The 16,753-nt window shown below is 43.2% G+C and overlaps 1 protein-coding gene across 1 annotated transcript in view; it reads right to left on the bottom strand.

The window, feature by feature from the left end:
• LOC111950595 (double C2-like domain-containing protein beta) overlaps positions 1-16,753 on the bottom strand; it is a 179,288-nt gene that overhangs the window by 91,536 nt on the left and 70,999 nt on the right. The window contains 1 exon segment of the mRNA XM_023968298.2: positions 9,695-9,774. Within this exon segment, the coding sequence (XP_023824066.1) occupies positions 9,695-9,774 (80 nt within the window).

The raw sequence follows: 16,753 nt of genomic DNA, 5'->3' as shown, positions 1-16,753 counted from the left end.
GTGGTTGGTTTTTCAGAGTGGTGAATTTTATGAAAAATAATTAGTATATTATTTTCTATCATTTTCTTGACAGTCAGCTAATTGAGTGCATTATGTAATTATATGGAAGATTTATCTGCATTCTCTTTAGGTCACCTACACATTACTCCAGACAGAGCAGTAGTTAATTTGACTATGGATGAGAGCTTGTGAGATTTGTTTAAGTATTTGCTCTGGCATATATTTCACAATCCTTCTGAGCATACAGGAGGTGCCGATGATTTTGTTGCAGAGCTGTGAAATGTGTGATGACCAAGAGATACTGTTGTCTAGCAGCACACTTAACAGCCTAGTCTCTGAAACCTCCTCTATGGGTGTCCTGCCATCTGTCAGCTGTGAGGAGTGCAGTTTCTTCCTTCTTCCTTCTCTTCATACATATTAGTATTGTCTTGGTTTTATTAGTACCATTTTTTTTCAGGTTATCCAAGTTGAAATACTAAATCATGTCAGCTTCAATAGCCTTTTTTAGCTGCACTACAAAATTGCCTGTTACATAGACAGTGGTATTGTAAAACATGCCATAGAATTGGAGAGCACCAGAGGGAGATAATTTGAATACAGCAAGCATATAAGAGGTCCTAAGGAGCTGCCTTGTGGGACACCACAGTATACAGAATGAGGTTCAGAATAGGCACCATTTGTGATTGTAAACGTTCTGTTGGCAAGATAGAACTGTAAGCATCTTAATGAGGTGTAATCAAATCCATAGTGACACAATTTAATCAACAAGGTCAAAAGCAGCACTAAAATCAAGAAGCAGCACACCCAGAAGTTTACATTGGTGACCAGAGCCATTGATCATGTGACCAGAGGCATTGATCTGCTAAATCAACCAGAGCTGTTGCAGTCAAGTGATCCTTATGGTATCCATGCTGGTAGGCTGTGATCATTTTATTTTGTTCTATATACAGTTGTGGCCAAAAGTTGAGAGAGTGACACAAATATACATTTTCACAAAGTCTGCTGCCTCAGTTTATATGATGGCAATTTGCATATACTATAGAATGTTATGAAGAGTGATCAGATGAATTGCAATTAATTGCAAAGTCCCTCTTTGCCATGCAAATGAACTGAATCCCCGAAAAACATTTCCACTGCATTTCAGCCCTGTCACAAAAGGACCAGCTGACATGTCAGTGATTCTCTCGTTAACACAGGTGTGAGTGTTGACGAGGACAAGGCTGGAGATCACTCTGTCATGCTGATTGAGTTTGAATAACAGACTGGAAGCTTCAAAAGGAGGGTGGTTTTTGGAATCGTTCTTCTTCCTCTGTCAACCATGGTTACCTGCAAGGAAACACGTGCCGTCATCATTGCTTTGCACAAAAAGGGCTTCACAGGTAAGGATATTGCTGCCAGTAAGATTGCACCTAAATCAACCATTTATCGGATCATGAAGAACTTCAAGGAGAGTGGTTCAATTGTTGTGAAGAAGGCTTCAGGGCGCCCAAGAAAGTCCAGCAAGTGCCAGGACCGTCTCCTAATGTCGATTCAGCTGCGGGATCGGGGCACCACCAGTACAGAGCTTGCTCAGGAATGGCAGCTGCACGCACAGTGAGGCGAATGCTTTTGGAGGATGGCCTGGTGTCAAGAAGGGCAGCAAAGAAGCCACTTCTCTCCAGGAAAAATATCAGGGACAGACTGATATTCTGCAAAAGGTACAGTGATTGGACTGCTGAGGACTGGGGTAAAGTAATTTTCTCTGACGAATCTCCTTTCCGATTGTTTGGGGCATCTGGAAAAAAGCTTGTACGGAGAAGACAAGGTGAGCGCTACGATCAGTCCTGTGTCATGCCAACAGTAAAGCATCCTGAGACCATTCATGTGTGGGGTTGCTTCTCAGCCTAGGGAGTGGGCTCACTCACAATTTTGCCTAAGAACACAGCCATGAATAAAGAATGGTACCAACACATCCTCCGAGAGCAACTTCTCCCAACCATCCAGGAACAGTTGTGACAAACAATGCCTTTTCCAGCATGATGGAGCACCTTGCCATAAGGCAAACGTGATAACTAAGTGGCTTGGGGAACAAAACATCGATATTTTGGGTCCATGGCCAGGAAACTCCCCAGACCTTAATCCCATTGAGAACTTGTGGTCAATCCTCAAGAGGCGGGTGGACAAACAAAAACCCACAAATTCTGACCAACCCCAAGCATTGATTATGCAAGAATGGGCTGCCATCAGTCAGGATGTGGCCCATAAGTTAATTGACAGCATGCCAGGGCAGATTGCAGAGGTCTTGAAAAAGAAGGGTCAACACTGCAAATATTGACTCTTTGCATCAACTTCATGTAATTGTCAATAATAGCCTTTGACACTTTTGAAATGCTTGTAATTATACTTCAGTATTCCATAGTAACATCTGACAAAAATATCTAAAGACACTGAAGCAGCAAACTTTGTGAAAATGTATATTTGTGTCATTCTCAAAACTTTTGGCCACGACTGTACACCCATATACAGTTACTGACAATTGCTTCTAAAATATTACTAAATGATGACAGTAGACTAGTCTACGGTCTGATAAATGGTTATGTTTTGCCTTTTGGAATTGGACACAATTTTGCATGCTTCCATTCATTAGGAAACTTTAATTCCTTAAAAAAATTTGCCTAATTGCAGCTGCAATATATGGTGCTGCTAGTCAAAGAAGTTTATTGTCAATGAGATCGAGCCCAGGTGACTTGTCCTCAGGTAAGCACATTAATGCTTTGAGCACTTCATCAGTTGATACCTGTGGTAATGTGAAACTGCAGGCTTTTGATGATTTTGTCAATAGAATAAACAATGTCCCTTTCATTGACAGGATGACTCATATTCTGCCTGAGACTGTTCACCTTATTTTCAAAATAATCTGCAAAACGATTAGTAATGTCAATAGATTTTGTTTTATATCCTTATTTACTTCCACAGTAGATTGATAGTATGTGCTGGATGTGCCCAGGAGGCCTTTTACAGTATTCCAGACTGATATGGGATTGTTTTTGCAGTCAGTGAAAGCTAATTTTGTACAAAATAATAATACATTCTGATGATTCAGTTACACAGCATAGTTCCACGGGTTTCCTGTACAACATTATATCAGATTCAAATGATGAGTTAATAGCATGACTCTTTGCCTCATATCGCTGTGTAAAAACCACACATAGCTCATTGTCTATCCATGGGGATGGGCTGACCTTCACAGTTTTTCTATTATTATTTGGGCATGGCGATCAACCGTCCTTGCAAAATGTTGTGAAACATTCGACTGCATGATTTATGTTGTCCAATTCCCAAGGCAAATCATTTAAGTCATCAAGAAAATGTTTACAGTTCCAGTGCCTTGGAAAGTATTCAGACCCCTTGAATCTTTCCACATTTTGTTACATTACAGTCTTATTCTAAAATGGATTAACAAAAGAAAAATCCTTAGCAATTTACACACACAATACCCCATAATGACAAAGCGAAAACTGGTTACTAGAAATGTTTGCAAATTGACATAAGTATTCAGACCCTTTGCTATGAGACTCGAAATTGAGCTCAGGTGCATCCTGCTTCCATTGATCATCCTTGAGATGTTTCTACAACTTGATTGGAGTCCACCTGTGGTAAATTCAATTGATTGGACATGATTTGGAAAGGCACACACCTGTAAGGTCCCACAGTTGACAGTGCATGTCAGAGCAAAAACCAAGCCATTAGGTCAAATGGCTCTGAGACAGGATTGTGTCATGGTACATATCTGGGGAAGGGTACCAAAACATTTCTGCAGCATTGCCTTCCGTAAGAAGAAAGTGGCCTCAATCATTCTTAAATGGAAGAAGTTTGGAACCACACATACTCTTCTTTCTGAAAGCTGTCCCCCCAGCCAAACTGATCAATTGGGGGAGAAGGGCCTTGGTCAGGGAGGTGACCAAGAACCCAATGGTCACTCTGACAGAGCACCTCTGTGGAGATGGGAAAACCTTCCAGAAGGACAACTATCTCTGCAGCACTACACCAGCACTCCTCAGTAAAAGGCACATGGCAGCCCGCTTGGAGTTTGCCAAAAGGCACCTAATGACTCTCAGACCATGAGAAACAAGATTCTGTGGTCTGATGAAACCAAGATTGAACTCTTTGGCCTGAATGCCAAGCGTCAAGTCTGGAGAAAACCTGGCACCATCCCTAAAGTGAAGCACGGTGGTGGCAGCATCATGCTGTGGGGATGTTTTTCAGCAGCAGGTACTGGGAGACTAGTCAGGATCGAGGCAAAGCTGAACGGTGCAGAGTATAGAGATCCTTGATGAAAACCTGCTCCAGAGCACTCAGGACCTCAGACTGGGGCGAAGGTTCACCTGCCAACAGGACAACGACTAAGCACACAGCCAAGACAACAAAGGAGTGGCTTCGGGCCAAGTCTCTGAATGTCTTTGAGTGGCCCAGCCAGAGCCCGGACTTGAACCGGATCGAACATCTCTGGAGAGACCTGAAAGTAGCTGTGCAACAACACTCCCCATCCAACCTAATAGAGGTTGAGAGGATCGGCAAAGAATGGGAAAACTCCCCAAATACAGGTGTGTCAAGCTTGTACCGTCATATCCAAGAAGACTCGAGGCTGAAATCGCTGCCAAAGGTGGTTCAACAAAGTGTTGAGTAAAGGGTCTGAATACTTAACCCTACTTATGTATATTATATTTATAAATTAGCAAAAATGTATAAAAACCTGTTTTTGCTTTGTTTTTATGGAGTATTGTGTGTAGATTGATGAGGGGAAAAAAACAATTTAATCAATTTTAGAATGAGGCTGTAACCTAACAACTTGTGGAAAAAGTCAAGGGGTCTGAATACTTTCCAAAGGCACTATACCATTCCTATAGCTCCTTTTACCACAATTTTGGGGCGGCTTTTTTGGGACCATTGCTTTATTAGTTATTGCAATACTACTATGATCGATCCAGCCCAAAGGTACAGATTTAGCCTTTGTACTTTTTTCTATATTACTGCAAAATATCAAATCAATACATGTTTCTGTTTGGTGGCCAAACCTGTTTCTGGATGATCTTCTGGTGGCATTAACCATTTGCATTAGATTTACACTGTCAGTGAATCTGGCAATCCTGGATTTGCTGCCATCATTCTTGTCCTTCCAATTAATATAAAAATCTCAGAGAATGTATAACTCTTTATTTTCATCAAAGGCATGGTCACATACTGTATATCATCCAGGTAAGATACATTTGAACATGGTTGCCTGTACACACACCCCACCAAAATTGGTGGTTGAAATGTTAAATGAACCTGTAGCCATAGTACTTCTATTCATCTCTCAGTTTAAACAGTAAGTGAATCTGTATATATATTGCAATACCACCACCTTGTCTGTTCCGGTCCTTTCTAATAATAGTATAACCACTGACGCTGACCTGTCCATCAGTAGTACAATTTTCCAGATGGGTTTCTGTGATTGCTAGAACATGCACGTTGTTTTTATGTACCAAGTCAGACTTCATTGATTTTATTAGGAAGGTTACACATGTTTAAATGGGCGATATGCACTTCTTTCTTTGATAATTGCAAATCAACAGAATGCGAAATTCTTGTAGATGCAGTCATTGTGTTTTTAGTGGGATGCGGGATTCAGAAGTCATGGCAAAGAGGGAATGAACTAAAAACAGCCAGGGGATCATTTTTGTGTCTCGGAACAGCTGGCCATTTATGTACATTTTGTCCACAAAATTGTCCACTGTGTTCTTTCATGACAGAATATAGTACTTGCTTATGTCATGGGGAAAGTGATCATTCATCCCATAGTTAGTTCCTTTTCATTCTCTGTCCCTGCTTTTGACAATTTCATTCTGTTTTGAAATGTTCAAAGCACACAATAATTGTGCGAGGTCTGCCTCAAAGATTTCCCCATTCTATGCACCCTAGAGAAGGTGATTTTCTCCACCACATCGGGGGGCAGTTTCATCTTTTTCGTCATAAATTCCTTCACACTATACTCTGGTTTGATATTATCTGTCTCAGAAATCCCAGAAAATAATAGATTGTACACCAAGCAGTGACTCCTTCAGCTTTCTGATCTCTCGATAAATTGTCTCAACTGCATTCTGAATGTTATATACGGTACCTTTGAAATATTCATTCTCCTTCTTCAGTTTGTCTATTTCCTTTTGGCTGAACTCCAAACAGGCTATCAGTTCTGAGACGCTCTGTTGGATGGTCTCTAGCATCTCCAATTTCTCACATTCTTTTGTCGAAAGACTCCAGCACATCCCTGGCACCGTCCATGGCCTCCATGCTGAAAGACTCTTTAACTGGTGTGGTCAAACGAAGAAGGCCGGAGCCGTGACTTTTTGCGCGGTGGGCGTATGACGGAGCTAGCTCGGATGTTGCCTTTGCCATGTTTCATGTCCGACAGGGCCTGGTAGTGGCGGTCTATAAAGCTTTCTAGCTCCTGGGTTGACTCTGACACTTCCAGTTTTTGGTTTAAAACATTCCCTACTGCACAGTGTATCCTTGTGGATGGCAACATATGTTCATAGATACATCTATATTACTTAGATTGAGCAAACAAGTGTATTTTGCACAGCGAGAGAGGGACCGTACCACTGCTCACGGCCAGTAGTACTATCGGCCAAGATCCACTAGGTAGCGATGCTTAGCCTATCTACACTAGCTTCAACCAGAGTGGCTCGTCATGCTTGATGGTTCAGTCTAAATAAAACAGGTGATGGATCAAACAATGTAATGAAGTGCACTAGATAGAGAGGAGAGGCCTATTCCCTATCTTGAGAATTCTTTGTTTTGCATTATTAAAAGAAAAATAACTTTTTCTGTACTCTGTGTTCTTGGCAGAAATGCATTAATCCTGTAGTTATTTATTGACCATGCATGTCTTGAGTGTCTATTGAGGCATGGTCTTTACTTTAACATATGAATCCATGCCAGGGAAAAACACCCATCAATGTCTTCTTCTGGGAATTAAAGAAAACATTTAAAGAAACTCCAGTTCTCGACTCCATTCAACTGCTTATCTTACCAGTCTTTTTTAGTGTGTTAACTTTTGCACTAAAGATAGATGTCAAAATGTACGTGAAGCAGGTATTTAGTCTGTCACAAGTAAGAAGAAATTTCCCCACCACCAAAGACAAAAAGCTGAGTTTTAAAAGGCTCTGCTGCTGCATTTGAGTGTTTTTGTCTTTTTGGCATACATTCCAGTTATGTTAAGCGATGACAAGCACCCTAATGGGACCGAATACTCTTCAAACCCTCAAAACCTTGCAGAAATCCCAACAGTGAAAAAAATACAAATGTGTTTTTTTGTGTTCTGGTGAAGACCGCCCTAAAAAGTGAGGCCATCCACAAGCCCAGAGGGAGCCTCTCTAGCACTCTCTCTCCCAGGGAGTCTCTCTCTGATGCTAGCCCAGCCGCTGCTCCAAGGCTTTGAGAGGAAGCCAAAGGAGTCGCCTGGAGCTCCCTGGACTGGGGCTTCGCTAGTCCGCTGCCAGGTACCAGAGCAGAGGAAGCCTGCTGCCTACTATGACACCTGGGTTTTCATGTAGAGCCTTGCACTGACTGTGACAGCTGGCACAGCTGAAATCCTAGAGGAAGTCACTAACCAAAGGCCTAATCTGGCATCTCAGATTGGCATGTTTGGTAGGGAGAAACTGGGGTGAAAGAGGGAGGTACTGCTTGAACTTAAAACCACAGATTTTCATTTTCCATTGCAAAAAAAAATTATACAGTGTGCCCTGCTGAACATGACCCCAGTGTGTTACCCCTGTGACTTAAATTCTTTCCTTGGGGAATAGAAGGGGTTATTCTCAGATCTGCCAGCTGGTTCTCTTTGAGGAGAAAAGGGTATGTGGAAGAGGGCAAAGTAAGTGTCTGACCTGACTCTCCTTGTCTGGCATTCCCCCCCAAGCCAGCCAATGTGGATCTGGCTGGGTAAATTGGACCTACTTATCCTGAAAAGACAATTACGAGCAAGGTGGAAAAGGAAAATGGCCACTTCAACTTCGAGTGGAGAGGGAAAAGATAGCAGAGGCTCTGTAACTTTTTCCCCACCTTGTTGATTTGGATGGAGATGCTGTTTGTTTGGGTTGGAAAGCATGCAGTCTTCAGTAAATAATCCTGGTTTCAGACATTCCTCTTGAGCCACCTGAGCCACTGCATTCAGATCCTGTCTGGCCTATTGCAGACCAAGCCATGATACAATAGCATGCAGTAGGTCACAGGAAATCCATTTGAGATCATTAACTTGTAAATGTCACAAAAAATTTGGGTGAGCAACAGAGGGGAAGAGATATCTGACATCTCTACAGATGTTTCCTGCTTTGTTCTAGAGCCCAGTGAATGAGCTACTGAAACCTAAAAGTAATCTTCAAGAGGAAGCAGCGATTATTTAAACAAAACACAGTGAGGGAGACATGAAGAGATTTCCCTTCATGGGGGGGATTTGAGTGTGTGTGGATTTGAATGTGTGCGTGTGCATACACATGTGTTTTTGTGTGGGTTTGAGTGTGTGCGTAAGCAAGTGCATGCATGTGTGTGTTTTCCTTTGTGTGTTTGTGGGTGTGTGTGTTTGTGAGGGCGTGAGCCTGTGCATGCACATGTGTTTTTGTCTGTGTTTTTGTGTGCGTGTGTTGACCTGTGTGTGTACTGCAGAGCTGCTGTAAGGACAGACTAAAGGCTTCGTCTGGATCCAGAGTAAAGTGGACAGCAACAGATGCTACCAGCAGCTTGTTGTCAGGGGAAATACCCTTCACATGACCACGGAGTGGCAAGAAGCAGAGAACACACATACACACCGATAGAGCCAAAACAAGCTGCCAGTGATCCCCCTGTGAGCCTCTGGTACATGTTTAGCTATGAGCCTGGAGTGTGTGTGTGTGTGTGTGTGTGTGTGTGTGTGTGTGTGTGTGTGTGTGTGTGTGTGTGTGTGTGTGTGTGTGTGTGTGTGTGTGTGTGTGTGTGTGTGTGTGTGTGTGTGTGTGTGTGTGTGTGTGTGTGTGTGTGTGTGTGTGTGTGTGTGTGTGTGTGTGTGTGTGTTTGAGACAGAGAAAGGCTATCAACCACCTTGATCAAAATATAACCATGTAGCATCATGGATGTCCGTGGAGCCTACTTTATGTTACCGTTCTAGATATCTGAAATAGGAAAAGAGAGAGCTGCTGAACTCTAAAAGTCCTCTTCATCTTTTATCTGAAATAGGGGGGAAATGATGGTACCATTTACAGGCTGGGTTTAAAGCAGGATAAATTGCAAACGTCTGACTATTTAACAAGAAACATACCATTTATTCCCTGTCATTATGCAAAGTTAGTTAGAGACCAGCTACCTACTATATTGCCATGTGTGGATCGAAATATGTACTGCTATTGAGCCCCGGACCTAGGTACTTAAATGGAATTGCTGCAGTGACTACCAAGCAATACAAATGTGAGTATCAATACTACGCCTGCTATTTTGACAAAGCATTACGACAAGGATATAGTTTAAACTTGACAACAGCTTAATAGCACAGATTGGTAATGAATTAACAACTGATATAACTAATTAACCTATGAGATGTTGATCCATGCTTGGGGTGGTTCTGGTTGTGTGTGTGTTTTACATTGGTTAACCCTAAACCATGGAAACAATTTCCCGTTGAATGACAAACATCATCATGGATGCTCACCTTGGCTTTGTTGATGGTACAGTGCAAAGCGTTGTTTTCCTGGTCATACAGTAAACTGAAGTCCAGGGTCCCCAACGTAGCTTTAGGAGAGAGAGAGAGAGAGAGAGAGAACATTTTTTATCAGATATCAGAGCAGAGATGGCTTCAACTACATGCTACACACTATGGAAGAGAGAGAAAGAGGAGACTACAACAGAAATCAGACGACAGAGTGGAGATGCCTTCAACTGCTTGCTTCGAACACACCACAACTGTGTTTAACCTCACTTTCATATAGGCCTGTCTGCCAATATAGAGTAGAAAATATTTCATGCCTGATCTACTCCATAGGGTCCATCTGGAGTATAAACTCTTCCAAATGTTTCATTAACTACATGATCATACAAAATAATCCTTTCATTAGCCCTATAAAGGCCTGTTCCACAGCATGGCCCAACACCTGAAACAGCATTACATTGTGCCACTTCCTGTCAGAGAGACCGTTAGTCCAAGACCTTGATACCGCCTGTGTTTGTCTTCTCGCTGGCATCTGGAGGATGCATTAATTCAATAAACATTGAGGCACGTTTGCCCATGGAGGTTGTGTGTGTGCGTGATGCTACGTAGAAAGGCAACAGAGGACACCCGAGGGATTAAACCAGGTTTGTTTTCGATTATCGAGATAGGTGCCCGGGCCGTGACTTCAATTTCTAATACATTTATGAGATGCTGGGGGGACGGCATTCAGCGGAGGCTTGTGCTCTTTTTTTCCTGCGGAATTGCCTCTCAAATTTGTTTTTCTTTCTACTGTCCCTTCATCACCCCCACCAACAATTTTCTGCCCCTTCGTTGCCTCGTAGCACGTAGCTTGTATCAAATCCATTACGCCATGTCGTGTCATTATTTCTGTTCTCTAAAAAGGAACATATCCCTGCAGGCAGCATTTTCCCAGCAGCAATCACACAGAGAGGGGGAGAGGGAGCAAAAATTGGCAGGTAATAAAGCCATTACGCAAAATTCAGGGAGGCATGCAACTGTATGGATCTGGCCGATACAGGAGGAGCATCTATTCCTATCTATTCAATGGCTAAACATGTATCTCTCTCTCTAACTAAAAGTGCTCTGTGCTTTTGGTTTTCGTATTGCAAAGCTATCAATTGGTTTCTTCAAATGATTGAAAATCCTGGGGCAAAAACATGTTTCCATACTATAACGCACCGTCTGTATTCTATTGCAGGGGAAATACAGTAAGCCAATACATACAGTATGGCCGGAGCCACAGCATGGCTTTCAGCTGTCTGATGACCGGTTGGTCTCTCAGGTCATTAGATGTGTTAGTACCTCAATGTTCTGCAGTTTTATGTGTTTCACATCCATGGATGGGCTTTCGGCCAATCCATCTGGACAAGAGGAATACCTATGTGAGAATGCTGATCATCGACTACAGCTCAGCATTTAACACCATAGTACCCTCCAAACTCGTCATCAAGCTCGAGACCCTGGGTCTCGACCCCGCCCTGTGCAACTGGGTCCTGGACTTCCTGACGGGCCGCCCCCAGGTGGTGAGGGTAGGTAACAACATCTCCACCCCGCTGATCCTCAACACTGGGGGCCCACAAGGGTGCGTTCTGAGCCCTCTCCTGTACTCCCTGTTCACCCACGACTGCGTGGCCATGCACGCTCCAACTCAATTCATCAAGTTTGCGACGACACTACAGTGGTAGGCTTGATTACCAACAACGACGAGACGGCCGCAGGGAGGGAGGGCCCTCGTAGTGTGGTGTCAGGAAAATAACAACTGAATTGGTCCACCCACACAGACAGCTTTGTGAAGAAGCCCAGCCAGCCTCTTCAACCTCAGGAGGCTGAAAAATTCGGCTTGTCACCAAAAAGCACTCACAAACTTCTACAGATGCACAATCGGAGAGCATCTGTCGGGCTGTATCACCGCCTGGTACGGCAACTGCCTCGCCCACAACCGTAAGGCTTCCAGAGGGTAGTGAGTCTGCACAACGCATCACCGGGGGCAAACTAACTGCCCTCCAGGACACCTACACCACCCGATGTCACAGGATGGCCAAAAGATCATCAAGGACAACAACCACCGAGCCACTGCCTGTTCACCCCCTATCATCCAGAAGGCAGAGTCAGTACAGGTGCATCAAAGCAGGGACGAGTGACTGAAAAACAGCTTCTATCTCAAGCCATCAGACTGTAAACAACCACCACTAACATTTAGTGGCCGCTGCTAACATACTGACTCAACTCCAGACACTTTAATGGGAATTGATGGAAATTATGTAAATGTATCACTGCCACTTTAAACAATGCCACTTATATAAATGTTTACATACCACATTTACTCATCTCATATGTATATCTATATACTGACATCATCCACTGCTCTTGCCATCTTTATGTAATACATGTATCACTAGCCACTTTAAACTATTCCACTTTATTTACATACCTACATTACTCATCTCATATGTATAGACTGTACACTATACCATCTACTGCATCTTTGCCATCCGTTCTGTACCATCACTCATTCATATATCTTTATGACATATTCTTTATCCCTTTACACTTGTGTATAAGGTAGTAGGTGTGGAATTGTTAGGTTAGATTACTGTTGGTTATTACTGCATTGTCGGAACTAGAAGCACAAGCATTTCACTACACTCGATTAACATCTGCTAAACCATGTGTATGTGACAAATAAAATTTGATTTGATTCCTGGACATATAACTTAAGGGTGGAGTACCTACTGCTCTAGTTTGGCAGCTGTGTTATGTCACTTGCAACCTCTACACAAGAAAGTGTGTAGCGCAACTCACAAACAGGAAGAGAAGAGCACAGTAACCTACAGACCAACAAACAACGAATAACATCACGAAAGGAAAGAAGAGCACAGTAACCTACAGACCAACAAACAACGAATGACATCACAGGAAAGAAGAAGGAGCACAGTAACCTACAGACCAACTAAACAAACAACGATGACATCACAGGAAGAGAAGGCGCACAGTACTACAGACCAACTAACAAACAACGAATGACATCACAGGAGAGAAGCGCACAGTAAACCTACAGACAAACAAACAAACAACGAATACATCACAGGAAGAGAAGAGAAGCCACGTAAACTACAGACCAACAAAACACGAATAACATCACAGGAAGAGAGAAAGCAGCACAGTAAACTACAGACCAACAAACAACGAATAACCATCACAGGAAGAGAAGAAGCAGCACAGTTAACCTACAGACCAACAAACAACGAATAACATCACAGGAAGAGAAGAAGCAGCACAGTAACCTACAGACCAACAAACAACGAATAACATCACAGGAAGAGAAGAAGCAGCACAGTAACCTACAGACCAACAGGAAGTCTCTCAATGTGCATGCAGATACAGCCAGTCAAAAACATAAGACAGCTGATCGAATCCATGTCAGCAGAAAGTTCACTGCAACAAAGCATTGAAAGGCTCATTGGAATAATGTTAAGAAAATAATTTCCGCCGCATAAATTACAACTCTGGCTGTGGGGACAGCCGCTAATTAATGGAAATGCCAATAATACAAAGCGCGGGCCGTTTGGAGCCGGATAAGAGGAGTCATTTTAATTGAACACAGTCTAATTCATCACCAGCACTGACTGGCAGCAGCCTTGGCTTGGTGCAGCCATCCATCCCCATCTTACACAGCATTTTTCTTTGATTCCATAAACGGTGCCCAACGTTTAGGCCTACCGCTTTGTGATTAACCTTAGAGTGCCGGCCTACTCTACAGTGCCATAGAAAACTTTGAATCTTTCTCCCCGTTGTGCATATTAGAAAGCACTTTGTGGGTGCATTAGTGGGCTAGGAGAGCCAGGCTATCGCCTTTCTTTTGTCGGGGCACTCAGTGGCTGCCGAGAGAGAGATGTACGTGTGTGTTCAAGTTTGTTTATTTGTCATATATACAGTAGATGGAGTATATGCTCCCTTGCAGGTTCACCACATGACAATGCAACAACTATAGGAAAGTAAGTTAATAAGAATAACAATAAAAGCTCAATTAATAAAAATAGGACACAAATTGCCTTTCTCTCAGAGAGAAAGAGAGAGAGATGGCACTGGCCGCCTAATTCCGCTGGTGTGTGTTAGTCTTGCCTGATGAGCCGAAAGCTTCATTAAAAGCTTTTGGGGCGACGCGCAACATTAAATCCCTTCCCCGCGCATTTCCTGGTGACGCACAGATCGAGGCTTCTCAAAGGTTACCTACATTTGGAAGCACATTAAGAGACGGTGTCAGAGAGCCCATCAAGCAAATGAGCACTCCTCTCCTGTCGGCCAAAAACAGCAACAGCAGACGAAGTGCTTCATTATGTGGTTGACAAAAGGGCCACTATTGTTCAGGCCCGGCCACATTGGGGCCTCTGAGTCTTTAATCAAAGCTCATCTAGTTCAATTAAAATGAATAAAATCTTAATTAAGGCTGTGGGTATCGCCTAAATGGGCCTCTTCATTGGGCCTAAGCGTCTGGACAAGTCCTCCTCGATCGTCACTAAACACAACCCCATTACCATAATCATATTTCCATTGTGCCCCACAGAAGTCAGGTGGTAAACACAACCCGGTTATCTCCATGGTGATCGAGGAGGGCAAGAAAAAAAGAGAAAAGAAACAGGCTTCTTGTTGTTGTTGGTGGCGAACGGATCGCAGGAATCCTAGGACATGCCGGCGGGCGTTACTGTAAAACTAATCATAAAATGTCAAAGCCATAAAGGCTCAAAGAGAGAATGGAAATGTTTGGATTCGAGTAGCCAGGGTGCAGGGAAGAGCAAGATTATACCTGACCCAGAATCCTTTAGTCCACTTCTGGGGTCGGTGGCATTATCAAATGCAGAAAATGATTCCTTGCCTTGACAGAAACCACAATCGTACCGCTCTGCGCTGCATATCAAATGGGTGACTAAGGCTTAAAGTGAATGAAACTATGGAAATCAGGATGTGATACTGTACGGTTGGAGGCAATAATAACGCTAATAGACCTGTGCTGTCTGATGTGAAAGTAAGACAGTGTCATTAATGCAAGATGTAAAGAGTATGTCTGGGCACTCAAGGTACAATAATGTAAATCATTGTCAACATAAACAAATAGAATGGCAACAGTATTTTCAGTACATTCGGAAAGTATTCACACCCCTTCCATTTTTCCCCATTTTGTTATGTTACAGCCTTATTCTAAAATGGATTAAATAATACAAATTCCTCAATCTACAAACAATAACCCATAATGACAAAGCGAAAACAGGTCTAAAATTGAGCTCATGTGCACTCTTTTTCCATTGCTCATCCTTGAGATGTTTCTACAACTTGATTGGAGTCCACCTGTGGTAAATCCAAATGATTGGACATGATTTGGAAAGTCACACCTGTCTATATAGGGTCCCACAACTGACAGTGTATGTCAGAGCAAAAACCATGAGGGTGAAGGAATTGTCTGTAGAGCTCTGAGACAGGACTGTGTCGAAGCACAGATCTGGGGAAGGGAACAAAACAATTTCTGCAGCATTGAAGGTCCCCAAGAACACAGTCATTCTTAAATGGAAGAAGTTTGGAACCACCAAGACTCTTCCTAGAGCGGGCCGCCTTGCCAAACTGTCAGGAAGTTGACCAAGAACCCAATGGTCACTCTTACAGAGCTCCAGAGTTCCTCTGTGGAGATGGGAGAACCTTCCAGAAAGACAACCATCTCTGCAGTACTCCACCAATCAGGCCTTTATGGTAGAGTGGCCAGACGAAAATCACTCCTCAGTTAAAGGTACATGACAGTCCGCTTGGAGTTTGCCAAAAGGCACCTAAAGGACTCTCAGACCATGAGGCACAATATTCTGTGTTCTGCTGTAACCAAGACCAAGAACTCTTTGGCCTGAATGCCAAGTGTCACGTCTGGAGGAAACCTGGCACCATCCCTACGGTGAAGCACGGTGGTGGCAGCATCATGCTGTGGGGATGTTTTTCAGTGGCAGGGACTGGGAGACTAGTCAGGGTCGAGGGAAAGATGAACGGAGAAAAGTACAGAGATCCTTGATGAAAACCTGCTCCAGAGTGCTCAGGACCTGAGACTGGGGCGAAGGATCACCTGCCAACAGGACAACAACCCTAAGCACACAGCCAAGACAATGCAGGAGTGGCTTCGGGACAAGTCTCTGAATGTCCTTGAGTGGCTCAGCCAGAGCTCAGACTTGAACCTGAACATCTCTGGAGAGACGTGAAAGTAGCTGTGCAGCAATGCTCCCCATCCAACCTGACAGAGCTTGGGAGGATCTACAGAGAAGAATGGGAGAAACTCCCCAAATACTGGTGTGCCAAGCTCGTAGCGTCATACCCAAGAAGACTGGAGGCTGTAATCGCTGCCAAAGGTGCTTCAACAAAGTACTGAGTAAAGGGTTTAAATACTTATGTACAGTTGAAGTTGAAAGTTTACATACACTTAGGTTGGAGTCATTAAAACTTGTTTTTCAACCACTCCACAAATGTCTTGTTAACAAACTATAGTTTTGGTAAGTCGGTAAGGACATCTACTTTGTGCATGACTGTCACGGCTGTCTTCCTCTTCTTCCTCTGAAGAGGTGTAACAAGGATCGGACCAATACGCAGCGTGGTAGGTATCCATGTTTTAATATAGAAAACTGAACTACGAACACCAATACAAAACAATAAACGTGAACAAACCGTAACAGTCCTGTGTGGCACAAACACTGACACAGGAAACAATCACCCACAAAATACCCAAAGAACATGGCTGCCTAAATATGGTTCCCAATCAGAGACAACGATAAACACCTGCCTCTAATTGAGAACCAATCAAGGCAACCATTGACTTACATAAACACCTATAATGAACACAACCCCATAACTCTACAAAAAAACCCTAGACAGTACAAACACCCTAGACGAGACAAAAACACACAAACCACCCTCGTCACACCCTGACCTAACCAAAATAATAAAGAGAACAAAGATAAGTAAGGCTAGGGCGTGACAGTGACACAAGTAATTTTTCCAACAATTGTTTACAGACAG

This window comes from Salvelinus sp. IW2-2015, linkage group LG23, assembly GCF_002910315.2.
Source record: "Salvelinus sp. IW2-2015 linkage group LG23, ASM291031v2, whole genome shotgun sequence".
NCBI lineage: Eukaryota > Metazoa > Chordata > Actinopteri > Salmoniformes > Salmonidae > Salvelinus > Salvelinus sp. IW2-2015.
Note: the sequence above shows the minus strand (reverse complement) of the source record. Positions and strands in the feature narration are given on the sequence as shown.